General features: G+C 39.0%; 1 protein-coding gene across 3 annotated transcripts in view; it reads right to left on the bottom strand.

Moving 5' to 3' along the window:
• Positions 1 to 15,851, bottom strand: part of lekr1 (leucine, glutamate and lysine rich 1) — a 192,189-nt gene that overhangs the window by 33,697 nt on the left and 142,641 nt on the right. For all 3 annotated transcript variants that reach the window (XM_059946508.1, XM_059946527.1, XM_059946518.1), the window contains exon 11: positions 1,233 to 1,326. In XM_059946508.1, the coding sequence (XP_059802491.1) occupies positions 1,233 to 1,326 (94 nt within the window). The remainder of the gene's footprint in view (positions 1 to 1,232; positions 1,327 to 15,851) is intronic.

Genomic DNA, 15,851 nt, shown 5'->3' with positions numbered 1-15,851 from the left:
CCAGCACCTTGGATGTCCTGTCTATCAATCCCCTCCTTCCCTCACCTCCATCTCCCAAATGATCCAGTTCCAGCTCCAACTGCTTAACAAAGTCTGTTAAGAAGCTGTAGCTGGATATAATTCTTGCAGGTATAGTTGTCAGTGACACTGGAGGTCTCCCTGCCCTCCCACATTCTGCAGGAGGAGCAATCCAGTATCCTATCTGGCATCCCTATTGCTCTAAATGTGCAGTAAGAGAGAAATAAAGAATAAATAACAGAAAGAAAATCTACCTACACCCTTTGCCTCTTTCACCAAAGCCTCAATTCTCAATTTTATTGGTCCTTGCTAAGTGCCTAATTATACGCAATCCAATGTCTCCTCAGGAACTGTGGCACCCAAAATGTGCCAAATGCCTCCACTCGCTTCCTTGAAACTCTCTCTCTCACCATGCAATTCGATGACTCCTCAGGATCGTGGCATGCAAAATGCACTGGTTGCCCCCACTCATTTCTTTTAAACTCTCACCCCTCTATCTACACAATCCAATGACTCCTCAGGATTGTGGAACGCAAAATGTGTCAAGTGCCCTTGCTCACTTCTTTTAAGCTCTGACTCCTTGGGAACGTGACACACAAAAGATGGCAGCCAGGAGGAGAATTACATCAATTCGCCAAGCTTTTTGTAAAGGTTACTATCAAAATAAGAATGGAAAAAATCTGGTGTCACGGAGCTGGTTGTTACACCCTGAATGGGACGCTTCTGATTATGCTCCCATTGCTCTCAAGTAGGGTCAGCTGGTTGTCTACACTCAGAAATAAATTAGAAATTCAGTTGAATTATAGATACAGCATCTTAGACCACATGGTATGGTAGCCTAGTGGTTACCGTAATTCACACCACTGACTCTAAGGAACTTATACAAACTCTTCATGGGTTTCCTCTGAAAACTCTAATTTCCTCCTACAGTCTTAAGATGCATTGTTTAGGATTAATAAATTATAGGCATACTGTGATGGTGCTGGAAGCACGGTGACATTTGCATGTTGTAGACACTGATAATGCATTTCATTGTTTGTTTTGATGTTTCTATGTATATACAAAGTACATTCAATAACTACATTTATTAAGTACACATGACAAATAATGCTAAATCTTTAATTTTGATTTGAGAAGGGAACCAGAAAAAACATGTCAAAATATTTATATTGTGACAATACAGATGTTGGGAAAAAATCTAGCAAAGTCCTTACTTTTTCTCTCCAGCTTTCTTCATTTCTTAATTTCTGTCTAAAGCTTTCTTGTAGTTGCTCAATCCTATTTTGATGTGAAACTATCATCTGTTCCCTGTAACAGGACAATTAGCTTGGTGTTAAAGGTCAAGACTAACTTGCTCTTAACATCAAATTCAATTTACTATTTCACAAAATAAATAATGCAACAATCATTTGTTTAGCCAAAACATACTGCTGAAAACAAATAGAAGTGTACCAAACTAAAGTTAACAAATGATTAGTGGAAAACATTGTTCAAAAGATTGTATTATTATTGTAAATTATTCTTGATGTAGATAAGAGTGAGTTGGTTATGTCTACTTGGGCCAATGGCTTATTTTAGTGCTATAAATTCTCTGTGAAAGAAATAGGTTGGAATATAGTTGATTGAGAATCTTTTCATTTGTGGGGATGGAGAACCACTTTTCACATCCTGTTTTACAGATCTTTGATGAGAAATATGATTCTCCAAAATAAGTAAATTTAATTTTTAGGAGAACTCAGATCATCTTAACATAATAAAAAAATTATTTATTCATCACTGGATATAGCTAACCAAAGGACCAGTCACGTGTAAACAAAAGTTTGGCCAAGATTTCAAACGCACATGTTTATATTGATTAGGAAAGAGTCCATATAGCAGAGTTCTTAAAACAACATTGCTATAGAAATTATGCATTATTGCCTGCTTTTCTGGGCACAAAAGCACATCAATTTCACTGTGGAAGTACAAGTACTTAAGTTGTACAGGTAAATCCCTTTGCAAAAACTGAAGTACTCCTCTAACTTCACAGGTCCTATAATACTCTTGAAGAGGGTCCATGTGGCAGAATAAATCATCCTGACAGATTACTTTTTAAGATACTTGACCAATTTCAATGTCTTAAAAACAGGACCCATTTGTGCAATTTTTCTGCAAGTAGCATAAAAAACCCATTTTACATCCTATAGATCATGCTAGTGATTTTTCTTCAAGAGACAATTAGCAATCACCAGGAAAATGACCAAGTGATTCACAACTAATAATATCAATGTTTGGCTTCGTGCGGCTTCTGGAAGAAGCCTGTGGCCTTCATTGATCATTCACAAAGAAACTAAAAACACATTACGCAGGCCTGGGAATTAGATGACAATTAAATAACCTGGAACATGGAATATTACAGCTCAAGAATCAGCCCTTCAGCCCAAAATGTGCTGAACTAATTAAGCTAACAACACCTTTTCTCTTCTGCCTGCATGTGGTCCATATTTCTACATCCATGCACATTCATGTGTCAACCTATGAATCTCTTAAATTTATTCTATCTTTATCGTACCTGCCTCCAGCAACAATGCTGACAAAACATTCCAGAAACCCACCACTTGTATAAAAATATAAACTTGCTCCACACATTTCCTTTGAACCTTTCCCATCTCAGTTTAAATGCATGCCCTCCACTATTAGATACTTCAAGCCTGGGTAGTAGGTAAGAACTGTCAATTCTACCTATCTATGCCTTTCATAATTTTATAAAATTACCTGAGGTCCTTCCTCAGCCTCTGACACTCCTGAGAAAGTAACTCCTTGTAGCATTTGCCCTCTAATCCAGGTAGCATCCTGGTAAAACTCTTTGGCACTCCATCCAAAGTCTCCACATCCTTCCCATAACACTATGACCAGAAATGAACATAATACTCCAGATATGGCCTAATCAGAGTTTTATGCAAAGCTCCAACATAATTTCCCTACTCTTGAACTCAAGACCTTGACTTATAAAAGCACACATTCCACAGGCCTTTGTTACAAACATATTGACCTGTGAAGCTACTTTCAGGGAGCTATGGACTTGAACCCAAAGATCTCTCTGTATCTCAACACTGTAAAGGGTCCTGCCAATAACAATGTATTTTGCCTTTACATTTGATCTCCTAGAGTACAACACCTCACCTTAATGTCTCAGATGTTACCATTGTATGCTGCAGTGTGCTATAGCTGAAATAGTCTTGGTAACAAACAAGAGAAAATCTGCAGACGTAGAAATCCAAGCAACACACACAAAATGCTGGAAGAACTCAGCAGGCTAGGCAGCATCTGTGTAAAAAAGTACAGTCACCTTTTCAGGCTGAGACCCTTTGGCAGAACCCTTTGGTAACTTAGCCCAAGTGGGAAGATAATGGCTTGCTGAGGTAATTTGCTGAACATAAATAGGAACTGTCCCTAAAGGTAATAAAGCAATCCAGATGTGGTGCTCCACAAGCTTAAACGAGCAAGTTATTTTTATATACCTGTGCATATTTTCAAAATGGAGAACCTAAATCTAGAAGCTTATAAAGTTATCAGTAACTGGTTGGCAAGAAATTGCAGCGTATCCTTATGAGACTGTTCTACAGTTGTGGACATTTAATGTAACTCTACAATGCAGTTATAAATGAAAACCTTGCTGGCGCTAATGAGCAACAATGTACTGTAGAACATAAATCACACTGTCTGTGTAATGGCTTGGACAATTCAAATAAATCTCCTCAATCAACTTATAACTCCCAAATGCTTAATCTTCAGTGATCTCAATTGTATTAAATACACTTGTCAATTAAAACAGATAATAAATTCATCACTGTCCTATGTCAACTTTGACTATGGTGATTATAATTTGAACTTTACTGTGTTGTATAAGTTTCTATTTGCGTTTTCTGCAACTTTTAATGTACATTGGACTGCACCGTGTAAAACAGTTCAAAAATTGGTTCAAGAACTTTGACAACCTTAAAATGAATGTAAAGTGCATATCCTGATGAAATATGTAAGAATGGAGGAGGATATGCATATACCGGTACATAGGTTTCAGTATTTGTGATGCTGCACATTGCTGATATCCTAGTTTCTTCATTTTGTTGGTCTGAAGCAGTTTTGGACTCCATTGATCCATTGGGCATTATAATTAAGAAGTCCAGCAAACTACAGACAATGCACATCTTCACTCTAAATATAGATCAATAGATTTAAGTAGCTTCTTAATATCATTGTTTGATTTACTCCAAATTAAATTTATCTTCAGATAGCTGAGAGATGCTTAATGAGGGTAATACAGTTTGGCAAAGATGGTTTAATAGATGCCCCATTAATTTAATACATTTTGGGTAGGAATGGCTCTCGGAAGCTCAAATGAAATATAGAAATCAGAGAATCTGCTTACATTCACTTGATAGTAGATCATGAAGAACTATAGCTTGCAATTAAAGGTTACATTCAAGTGGAATAATTTAAACTGAAGCAAAACCTTTCTTGTTGAAAAAGTAAAGGTACTGATCCTTTGAGAGTTGCTATATTTGAGCCTGAAGCTCATCATCCAGTAATCCAAGTTCCCCCTTGCATTAACAAGAAGCAAACACCCCCCACTGTACACAGAGCACATGCTTCTGAATATATTAATGATGTTGAAGTGGAGTTGATTGACAGCCTCAATTTCTTTGGTGTAAAGATCACCAAAAGCTTGTCCTGGTCCAATCATGTACATGCTATGGCTCAGAAAGCACTCCAGCATCTTTATTTCCTCAGGAGGCAAAGGGAATCCATCAATCCTAATCAAGTTTTATAGAAGCACCATAAAAAACATCTTATCTGGATGTATCACAACTTGGTATGACAACTGCTCTGCCAAAGACCACAAGAAATTGGAGAAAGCTGTGGAAACAGTTCAGTCCCTAAAGAAAATCAGTCTCCCCTCCACTGACTCTAGCTGCACTTCCTCTTGTTTCTAGAAAGCAGCCAACATAATCATGACTCTTCCTACCCTGGTAATTCTTACTTCACCCCCATCCTCTTCTATCAGGCAAAAGATAGAAAGACGTGAAAACACACACCATCAGATACAAGGATGTCTTCTATTCCACTGTTATACAGAATTAATCTCTTGCATGATATGAAGAACTCTTAATCTTTCAATCTAGGTACCTCATCCTGGCCCTCACACCTATTTGTCTATCTGCATTACACTTTATCGGTAACAGTAACACTTCATTTTGCATTCTGTTAGTGACTTTCTCTGTGAACTACCTCAATGTACTTACGTTTTGGAATGATCTGTATGGATAGCATACAAAACAAAGTTTTTCCATTCAGTGCATGTGACAGTAATAGACCAATTACCCAATTTTCACTCTTTGTATGAGGCATACAATTGGGGGATATAATTTTGTGTGTGATATGGAACTATCAAGCTACTATTTTGTCCTATATCTGGCTTGATACCAATAGCATGATTAGAGCCTAACCAATGTAGGACAACCCTATTTTGGCAACTAATCTCTGAATCCCAAATCATCTATTCTATGCTTCTGACCTTCATTTTTTGTTCTTTAACTTGTTATGAACAACTCACTTGTTGTTTAAACATATAGCCAAAATTCGCTCACTGATCATCCAAACTGGTCAAGTACATCAACATAAACACTTTGCAAAAGAAACATTAATAAGTTTAACTGAACATTTATAACCACAGAAGGAAATGGCTAATCAAAGGACACAAAGTTCTTTCTTTCAAGAATATTCATGTCAGAAATTAAACTATCCCTTTATTTTTTGCATGTTTATACCAAAGCATAGAACAATTAATAGAAAGATTTCTGACTAAATATCCAAACAAAGAATAAGAGTCATATGAACACTCCACACTAAAAATGTATAAAATGCTTTGCGTCACTTGATATAACAGAATGGAAGGATGTAACAAGAATTCCAAAAGATTACTCCTATGTAAATCAAGGATGTCATGACCTGGATATGTGTGTTATGGTCCTGAGAAACCACTAGAATGGAAATACATACATTTTACCAAATCAGAAACTGCTCACACTATCAAATCTTCATATTTGTAATTTTAGTTTTGGATTGAGCAGCAGGTGGAGAAACATTGCTTAATGAAAATTAGGCAGAAAGGCAATTAAAATGGAACGGTTTTGTTATAGTGGAAAAATTAGTGGGTGTTATACAAAATTGACAGAAATTTCATTCATAGCTATAAGTTAAACCGTTACTTTACTAAGGTGTTGACTAATGAGCTGACAAATATATAGGCCATATAAAGCAAGTGTTAGTCTCTGTACTATGGGATCAGAGGAAATAAGACTGCTTATCCATAGCCCCACAAGAAAAATCTCCATCTGTGCTGCCAGATGTATTTTCACCTTCTCAATTCTAAGTCCCTCAAGACCATGTCCCCACTACACTGTCTTCAAGTCTTGCAATTTTCACAAGCTGTTCACCTGCTAAATTTTTGAGTTAGATTCAGTTTTGGGTGAAATTGTTTGGGAGCTGTTTTGACATCTACATTGCCCAGATCCTACTTATATCCCTATGTTTAATGATTTTCTGGCATAATTACTAGATAAATTCTGGTATTGCACTTTGGAAGGACAAACCAAGGTAGAACATACAAGGTAAATTGTAAGACACTGAGGAGTGCAATAGAACAGAGGGATCTGGGAATACAGATACATAATTCCCTAAAAGTGGCGTCACAGTTAGATAGGGTCATAGAGAGCTTTTGGTAAATTGGCCTTTATAAATCAAAGTATTGAGTATAAGAGTTGGAATGTTATGGTGAGGTTGTATAAGACATTGGTAAGGCCAAATTTGGAGTATTGTGTACAGTTTTGGTCACCTAATTACAGGAAGGATATTAATAAGGTTGAAAGATTACAGAGAAGGTTTACAAGGATGTTGCTGGGACTTGAAAAACTGTGTTATAGAGAAAGGTTGAACAGGTTAGGACTTTATTCCCTGGAGCGCGGAAGAATGAGGGGAGATTTGATAGAGGTATATAAAATTATAATGGGTATAGATACAGCAAATGCAAGCAGGCTTTTTCCACTGAGGCGAGGGGAGAAAAAAAAAACAGAGGACATGGGTTAAGGGTGAAGGGGGAAAAGTTTAAAGGGAACATGGGGGGGGGGCTTCTTCACACAGAGAGTGATGGGAGTGTGGAATGAGCTGCCAGATTAAGTGGTAAATGCAGGGTCACTTTTAACATTTAAGAAAAACTTGGACAGGTACATGGATGAGAGGGTTATGGAGGGATATGGTCCAGGTGCAGGTCAGTGGGACAAGGCAGAAAAATGGTTCGGCACAGCCAAGAAGGGCCAAAGGGCCTTTTTCTGTGCTGTAATGTTCTATGGTTCTATACTGAAGGTACCCATCTGAATATGGGTGTGAATTTTCAAATAAGGAAGTGTAGAGGTTAGATAGTATAGAATTGAAATCAAAGAACTGACACCAATCACATTTTATATCACTACTATCTTATAAATATCAGGCGCATATTGTACTGACAATTTACTGACATGTAGCATTCCTGGAATCAGGTTGCAAAGGACAATGACAAAACTTAACCTGGTTATTTCAAAGCATAATTACTAGGTGATCACTATAGAGTCAAACAACATTAAATTCTTCTAGGAAAGGAACAGCCAACACTTCTCTTTATAAGGGTGGTTTAGGTGAGAAGCCAGGAGGATACTCAGGTAGAGAATACCTGCTTTGACAGACTAAACCAATGCCCTGTATCTGTGCTGTGCTGTGCTATCGAATCACATTTGACCAGACCCCTTCAGTTGCTGAATTAGCTATAGTTATGACAATGAAGGAATCATCTGCTTCAAACCCTTAGTTATATGGTAAGAATAAGATGACAAGGATTTCAATGAAAGTCCATCAAAGTAATTTTTACTCAGAAGGGTTGTGAAGGGTCATTAATGGAATATATCCAAAACAGAGGTCAATAATTTTTTCAATTTTTACAGTGTCTATAGAAATAAAGATAATAAAGTTAAGTACCAATGAAATAAAAGTTCAACTATGATCTTATAGATGGGCACAAGGGTTGAATGGCCAACCCCAGCTTCTCTCCAAAAGCAGGTGGTTTTAAAGTCTTTCAATAATTCTTCCCTCCTGCTACAAGTTAAATGGAATATTGTGAAGATAGGAATGAACAAAATTAAAGCAAAGGTATCAGTAGCAAAAATCAGTAGCAGTAGTCATGCCTCTTATTCCACTGCAGATTTTCACAATCCAGGAAATGGTAAACTAAGAAGTAAGCCCTTAAGAATCTTTATTTTACATTGGATAAATAAAAAAAACTATTATATCTAGATCTATGATTTTGGTATTTCAATAGTTAGAAAACTCTGAAAAATGTAGAAGTGATTTTACAGGTACTAATGTAGAAGAAATTTTGTTCTGTGGGAGTTAGAGCATGATATTTAAATATAAACTTAATGCTTTGGGAAGAGTTTAAATATATCCTTGTCTTTTCAAGTGAATCAGCTAAAGCCAAATTAAAATGGTTCCTGAACTAGAGGCTGAGAATGAACAGAATTGCAGATGTGTATGGTGCTAAATGTCATACTTTTTAGGAAGTTAATTGATCAAAGCAACTAAATATTAGTCTCACCTGGACAGCATCTTAGGGGTTGGACTGATCAATGCAGTGACCTTTGTGGTCAATGACCTTCCCAATTAAAAACACAATTATTGTTTGCTCAAAAATGGAATTTTGCCAAATTAAGTTAATCCCTATAAAGATCAGTCAGAGTTCATCAGATGCCTGGAAGGCCCTTCTCATGACTCAGCAGGCTAATTCCAACAGTGTATTCAATTCACTAATGTTGCAAAAATGTCCCCTGGTTATTGTCAACATTCTGGTCCAGATTCAATTAAATCAGTACGAGTTTGATTTCATGAACCACTCTTCAGAGGAAATAGCCATAAGGTGTTGCATTTATCAACCAGAATCCAGCTCCTGGTCATTAGTTGATTTATTTTAGATCTACAAAAGATGCCAGTTGTTAATTAAGACTAGTAGACTCTATATAGTTTTATCTGATGACTTACTAATTAGTCTAATCTAAGAAATGTTTCAATGCATAATAAATATGCTTAGATGGACAGATTTGGCTATAAATGTCTGAATAAGTTTTCTTCTTAAATTGTATGGACTTTGCTAAAGGTTTCGGAGACTTCTAATTTAGCACAAAACGACCAATCTAATATGTTTTTAATAATTTATTAATGATTATACAAGTCAACAGCATGTGGATACTGAATGCATATTAGTGTTAATTTGGTTCCTGTCATCAGCAATTAATGTTCTTAAAATAAGTTGAACTATCCCCTGCTTCTGCCTTGGAACATCTTCTGGTGAGACTTTCTTATGTGCTTTTACTGTCTCTGGATTCAAATACTTCAATGCTGTTCAAACCATCTTTCACTAGTACTTTCTGCAAAATTGACATCATGCATATAGTATTCCTACATTAACTTGTACTATGTCCCATTTGCCCTGTGCTTGAATTTATTTTATTTATTTAGAGTCACAGCATGATTACAGGCCATTCCAGCCTAATGAGCCCACACCATCCAGTTACACTCATGTGACTAATTAACCTATTAACCTGTAGGCCATGGGAATGTAGGAGGAAACCCATGTGGTCATGGAGAGAGCAAACAAACTCCTTACAGACAGTGGTGGGAATTGAACCTGGATTGCAGGCACTGTAATAGTGTTATGCTTTTGTGCCATTGCATTAGCTGGAACCTGCTTACTTTCTAAAATTCCTGTCTTTTTAAAAGTTCCTTCATAGCCTTACCAATCTCTTTTAATTTAATAGTCCTCTAACAGTCCAAATTCTTTCTACTCCTTATTTTCTAGCAACTTGTCCATCTCAAACTTTGGCAGCTCCTTCAGCTGCTCAATATCCAAACTCTGCAAATTCCTTCATAATCTTTCTATTGCCACTTTGTACTCTTTGATTTAGATTCATTTATTTATCATATATGCATTGTTTGCCTGAACAACCAACACAATTTGCAATGTCCTGAGATGTGGCAAGTGTCATCACTCATTCTGGTGCTAACATAGCGTGCCCACAACTTTCAGCAGAACAACACAGGAAATAACCAAAACACCAGAACAACAGCAAAATGAGCCCCTTTCCTCCCTGACACCCACCCACTCTCACACACAGGTAGGCTTTCAAACCCAGGACGGGCTGCCTCTGGGTCTCCAGACTCGTGGACTAGCAAACCCACATACCAACAGCTTGAGTCATCGTGTCTTGACTGCAGGACTTCCAATCGACTTTTGGGCTTCACTCTTCAGTGTTCACTGATAACAGGGCAATGAACTCTAGGCATTGAACTCAGAGTCGCTGACTTAGGGAGTCAGTGTCCCTTGTGCATTCTTCCCGCATGGATATCTGTTCCTGGGACCTCTTGCCTTAATCTGTAACTCTACCTTATCCACTTCTGCTTGCTCTCCACTTTGAAGGGGTTAATCTGAGCAGGTATGTGAAAAACTGTCCTAACACCTGAAATTCGGTAGCAATTGTTTTGTGATAATACTTCTGTGAAGTTTCTATGGAATAATAGACTAGATTGTGCTGGAATAGGTATGCATCTAGGTGAGAGTGGATACTGGGCTGCTGGAAAATGATGCTGGGGACAACGAAATGGTGGATGAACTGAATAAGTATTTTGCATGAGTCTTCACTGTGAGAAACACTAGCAATATGGTGGAAGTTCCAGGTGTTGGGGTGATGAAGTGTGTGAGGTTACCATAACTAAAGAGAAGGTTCTTGGAAAACTGAAAGGTCTGAAGGTAGGTAAATCACCTGGACCAGATGATTTACAGCTCAGGGTTCTGAAAGACGTGGCTGAAGAGATCATGGAGGCATTGGTAATGATCTTTCAAGAATCTCTAAATTCTGGAATGGTTACAGAAGAATGGAAAAATTGCAAATGGCACTCTGCTCTTCAAGAAGTGAGAGAGGACACTATAGGCCAGTTGGTCTGACCTCAGTGGTTGGGAAGATGTTGGAGTTGGATGGTGAGGTCTCAGGGTACTTGGAGGCACATGATAAAATGGTCAGCATGGTTTCCTCAAGGGAAAATGTTGCCTGACAAACCTGTTGGAATTCTTTGAAGAAATAACAAGCAGGATAGTTGAAGGAGAATTGGTTAATGGTGTGTATTTGGCTTTTCAGAAGACCTTTGACATGGTGCCACAAATGAGGCTGCTTAAGAAGCTACAAGCTTGTTACAGTAAAAATTCTAGCATGGGTGAAGCAGTGGCTAATTAGTAGGAGGCAAAGAGTTGGAATAAAGGGAGCCTTTTCTGGTTGGCTGCCGGTGCGAGTGATGTTCCATAGGGGTCTGTGTTTCAACCAATTCTTTTTACATTATGTATCAATGATTTGGATGATGGAATTGATGGCTTTGTTGCAAAATTTTTTCAGATGATATAAAAATAGGTGGAGAGGCAGGAGTTTTGAGGAAGTAGAAAGGCTACAGAAGGAATTAGACAGATTAAGAGAATGGGCAAAGAAATGGCAGATAGAATACAGTGTCAGGAAGTGTATGGTGATCCACTTTGGTAGAAGAAATGAAAGGGTTGACTATTTTCTAAATGGAGAGAAAATACAAAAAAAACTGAGGCACAAAGGGAATTGAGTCCTTATGCAGGACTCCATGAAAGTTAATTTGCAGGTTGAGTCTGTGGTGAGGAAAGCAAAAGTGATGTCAGCATTTGTTTCAAGAGCACCTGAATATAAAAGCAAGGATCTAATGTTGAGATGTTAAAAAGCACTGGTGAGGCCTCACTTGGAGTATTGTGAGCAATTTTGGGCCCCTTAGCTTAGAAACGATGTGCTGAAACTGAAGAGGATTCAAAGGAGGTTCACAAAAATGATTGCACGATTGAATAGCTTGACATATGAAGATTGTTTGATGGCTCTGGGCCTGTATTTTCTACAGTTCAGAAGAATGAGGGGTGACCTCATTGAATCCTATCAAATGATGAAAGGCCTGATAGAGTGGATGTGGAGAGGACGTTTCTTATGGTGGGAGAGTCTAAGAACAGAGGACACAGCCTCAGAATAGAGGGACGTACTTTTAGAACAGAGATGAGGAGGATTTCTTTAGCCAGAGAGCGGTGAATCTGTGGAATTCTTTGCACAGGCAGGTTTGGAGACCAAATCTTTATGCAGAGATTGATAGATTCTTAATTGGTAAGGTCGTGAAGGGTTACATAGAAACATAGAAAACCTACAGCACAATACAGGTCCTTCGGCCCACAAAGTTGTGCCAAACATGTCTCTACCTTAGAAATTACTAGGCCCTCTATTTTTCTACGGGGAGAAGGAAGGAGATGGAGGCTGAGAGAAAAATTGATCAGCCATGATGAAATGGTGGAGCAGACTTGATGAGCCAAATGGCCTCATTCTGCTCCTATATCTGATGATCTTATGGCACCTTTTGTTTGTGCTGTATGACGTCTTGTCCGTAGTTCCTAAATGACTGGTGCTCAATGACATTTAGGAAGAATTGAGAAATGTTTAAAAGTTTCTCAATTTAAAATCTTCAATGGGGATGGGAGAGGTTCTGGAGGATTGAAGGGTTGCAGATGTTGTTCGTTATTCAAGAAAGGGAGTAGAGATAGCCCAGGAAATTATAGACCAGTGAGTCTTACTTCAGTGGTTGGTAAGTTGATGGAGAAGATCATGAGAGGCAGGATTTATGAACATTTAGAGAGGCATAATATGATGAGGAATAGTCAGTATGGCTTTGTCAAAGGCAGGTCGTGCCTTACGAGCCTGAATGAATTTTTTGAGGATGTGACTAAACACATTGATGAAGGTCGAGCAGTAGATGTAGTGTATATGGATTTCAGTAAGGCATTTGATAAGGTACCCCATGCAAGGTTTATTGAGAAAGTAAGGAGGCATTGGATCCAAGGGGATCTTTGTCTTGTGGATCCAGAACTGGCTTGCTCACAGAAGGCAAAGAGTGGTTGTAGACAGGTCATATTCTACATGGAGGTCGGTGACCAGTTGTGTGCATCAGGGATCTGTTCTGGAACCACTTCTCTTCGTGATTTCTATAAATGACCTGCATGAGGAAGCGGAGGGATGGGTTAGTAAATTTGCTGATGGCACAAAGGTTGGGGATGTTGTGGATAGTGTGGAGGGCTGTCAGAGGTTACAACGGGACATTGATAGGATGCAAAACTGGGCTGAGAAGTGGCAGATGGAGTTCAACCCAGATAAGTGTGAGGTGGTTCATTTAGGTAGGTCAAATATGATGGCAGAATATAGTATTAATGGTAAGACTCTTGGCAGTGTGGAGGATCAGAGGGATCTTGGGGTCCGAATCCATAGAACACTCAAAGCTACTGCACAGGTTGACTCTGTGGTTAAGAAGGCGTACGGTGCATTGGCCTTCATCATCCATGGGAGTGAGCTTAAGAGCCGAGAGGTAACGTTACAGCTATGTAGAACTCTGGTCAGGCCTCACGTGGAGTACTGTGCTCAGTTCTGGTCACCTCATCACAGGAAGTATGTTTGAAACTATAGAAAGGGTGCAGAGGAAATTTCCAAGGATGTTGTCTGGATTGGGGAACATGCCTTATGAGAATAGGTTGAGTGAACTCGACCTTTTCTCCTCGGAGCAATGGAGGATGAGAGATGACGTGATAGAGGTGTTCAGGATAATGGGAGCATTGATCGTGTGGATAAGTCAGGCTTTTTCCCAGGGCTGAAATGGCTAGCACAAGAGGGCATAGTTTTAAGGTGCTTGGAAGTAGGTACAGAGGAGATGTCAGGGGTAAGTTTTTTCTGCAGAGAGCGGTGACTGTGTGAAATAGACTGCCGGCGGTGGTGGTGGAAGCAGAAATGATAGGGTCTTTTAAGAGACTCCTGGATGGCTACATCGAGCTTGGAAGAATAGAGGACTATGGGTAAAGCCTAGGTTATTTCTAAGGTAGGGACATGTTCGGCACTGCTTTGTGGGCCGAAGGGCCTGTATTGTGCTGTAGGTTTTCTATGTTTCTATTACTCTCCCTATCTACCTCTGATCTACAAACTAGGGGCAAACTACGGTGTCCAATTAACTTATCAACAGTGTGTAATTGGGATATGGGAGGAAATAAGAGTACCCAGAGGAAACCCTCAAAGTCACAGAGAGAATTGCAAACTCCAGACAGACAGCACCCAAGATGAAAGTTGAACCCATATTTCTGGTTCCACGGGGCAGCGCTTCTACTTAGGGAATTTCTAAGTAAGTACATGTTCGGCACAGCATTGTGGGCCAAAGGGCTTGTATTGTGCTGTAGGTTTTCTATGTTTCTATTTAAAAGTTAAAAAAGTAAAGAAATATTTAACATCACATAGAACATTACAGCAGAGTACAAGCCCTTTGGCCTATGATGTTTTGCTGATCTAAGTTTAATCTGATGTTTCTCTCCCACATTGGCCTCTATTTTTCATTCATCCATGCACCTATCTAAGAGATTCCTAAATGTCCCTCTACCAACACCCTTCAACAGTGTGTTCCATGCACTCATCACTCTCTGTAAAACACCTGCCTCTGACAATCTCCCTAACTTTCCTCCAGTCACCTTAAAATTATGCCCCCTTGTATTAGCCATTGCTGCCCTGGGGAAAATGTGCTGGCTATCCACTCTATCCATGTCTCTTATAATCTTACACTCCTTTCTCAAATTACCTCTCATCCTCCTCTCTAAAGAGAAAAGCCCTAACTCAGTTGACCTTTCCTCATAAGATATGCTCTCTAATCCAGGCAGCAGGCAGCATCCAGATAAATTTCCTCTACATCTTCTCTAAAGCTTCCACTCTTCCTACAATTAGATGAACAGAACTAAACACAATACTTCACGTGTGGGCTAAGCAAAGATTTATAGAGCTGTAATATTATCTCCTGGCTCTTGAACACAATCCCCTGAAAAATGAAGGTCAACACACCACACACTTTCTTAACCTTCCTATCAATATGCAGTAACTTTGAGGGATCTCTGGACAGAGACCGCAAGATCTGGCTGTCCCTCCACACTGCTAAGAGCCCTGCCATTAACCCTGTATTCTGCCTTCAGTTTTCCAAAGCATATCACTTCACACTTTTTTGGATTGAACTACATTTGTCACTTCTCAGCCCAGCTTTTCACCCTATTAATGTCCTGTTGTAACCTACAACAACCACTTACACTATCCACAACATTGCCAACCTTCATGTCATCTGCATACTTACTTGGCTACTCTTCCATTTTCTCATCCAAGTCATTTATAAAAATCACAAAGAGCATAGGCCCCAGAATAGATTCCTCTGGAACAGCACTGGTCACTGACCGGGCAGAATATGCTCCACCTACCACCAACCTCTGACATCTGTGGGCAAGCCACTTCATTGGAGAGCTCTGTAAGATCGATCATCTAAGCAAGGGGTGAGTATTGGATATGAACCTTTCATCTGTGGAACAGAGGGTGTCTGTCAAATAGGGCCAGACTCTGTAAAACGAGACAATCTATAGTGAGGTTGGTGTGTGAAACAGGTATTAGTCAGAATCTAAGAAATGAGTTGTCTTGTAAATAAAAGCAATTTTCTAACATCTTAATCAATGAGTGATTTATGACTATTTTAAGGTCAGCAGTCTGTACAGAATAGAGGGCCTATTTGTTCTGAGAGTGTACCATTTAGCCACTTTCTCACAGTCAGTACCTGTCTAGTAACTACAAATTTGACTCCAAACTTGCCCTATCAGAAATATCTCCTAT

This window comes from Hypanus sabinus, chromosome 2 (assembly GCF_030144855.1).
Source record: "Hypanus sabinus isolate sHypSab1 chromosome 2, sHypSab1.hap1, whole genome shotgun sequence".
Lineage (NCBI taxonomy): Eukaryota > Metazoa > Chordata > Chondrichthyes > Myliobatiformes > Dasyatidae > Hypanus > Hypanus sabinus.
This window is presented reverse-complemented; position numbering and strand designations above follow the sequence as displayed.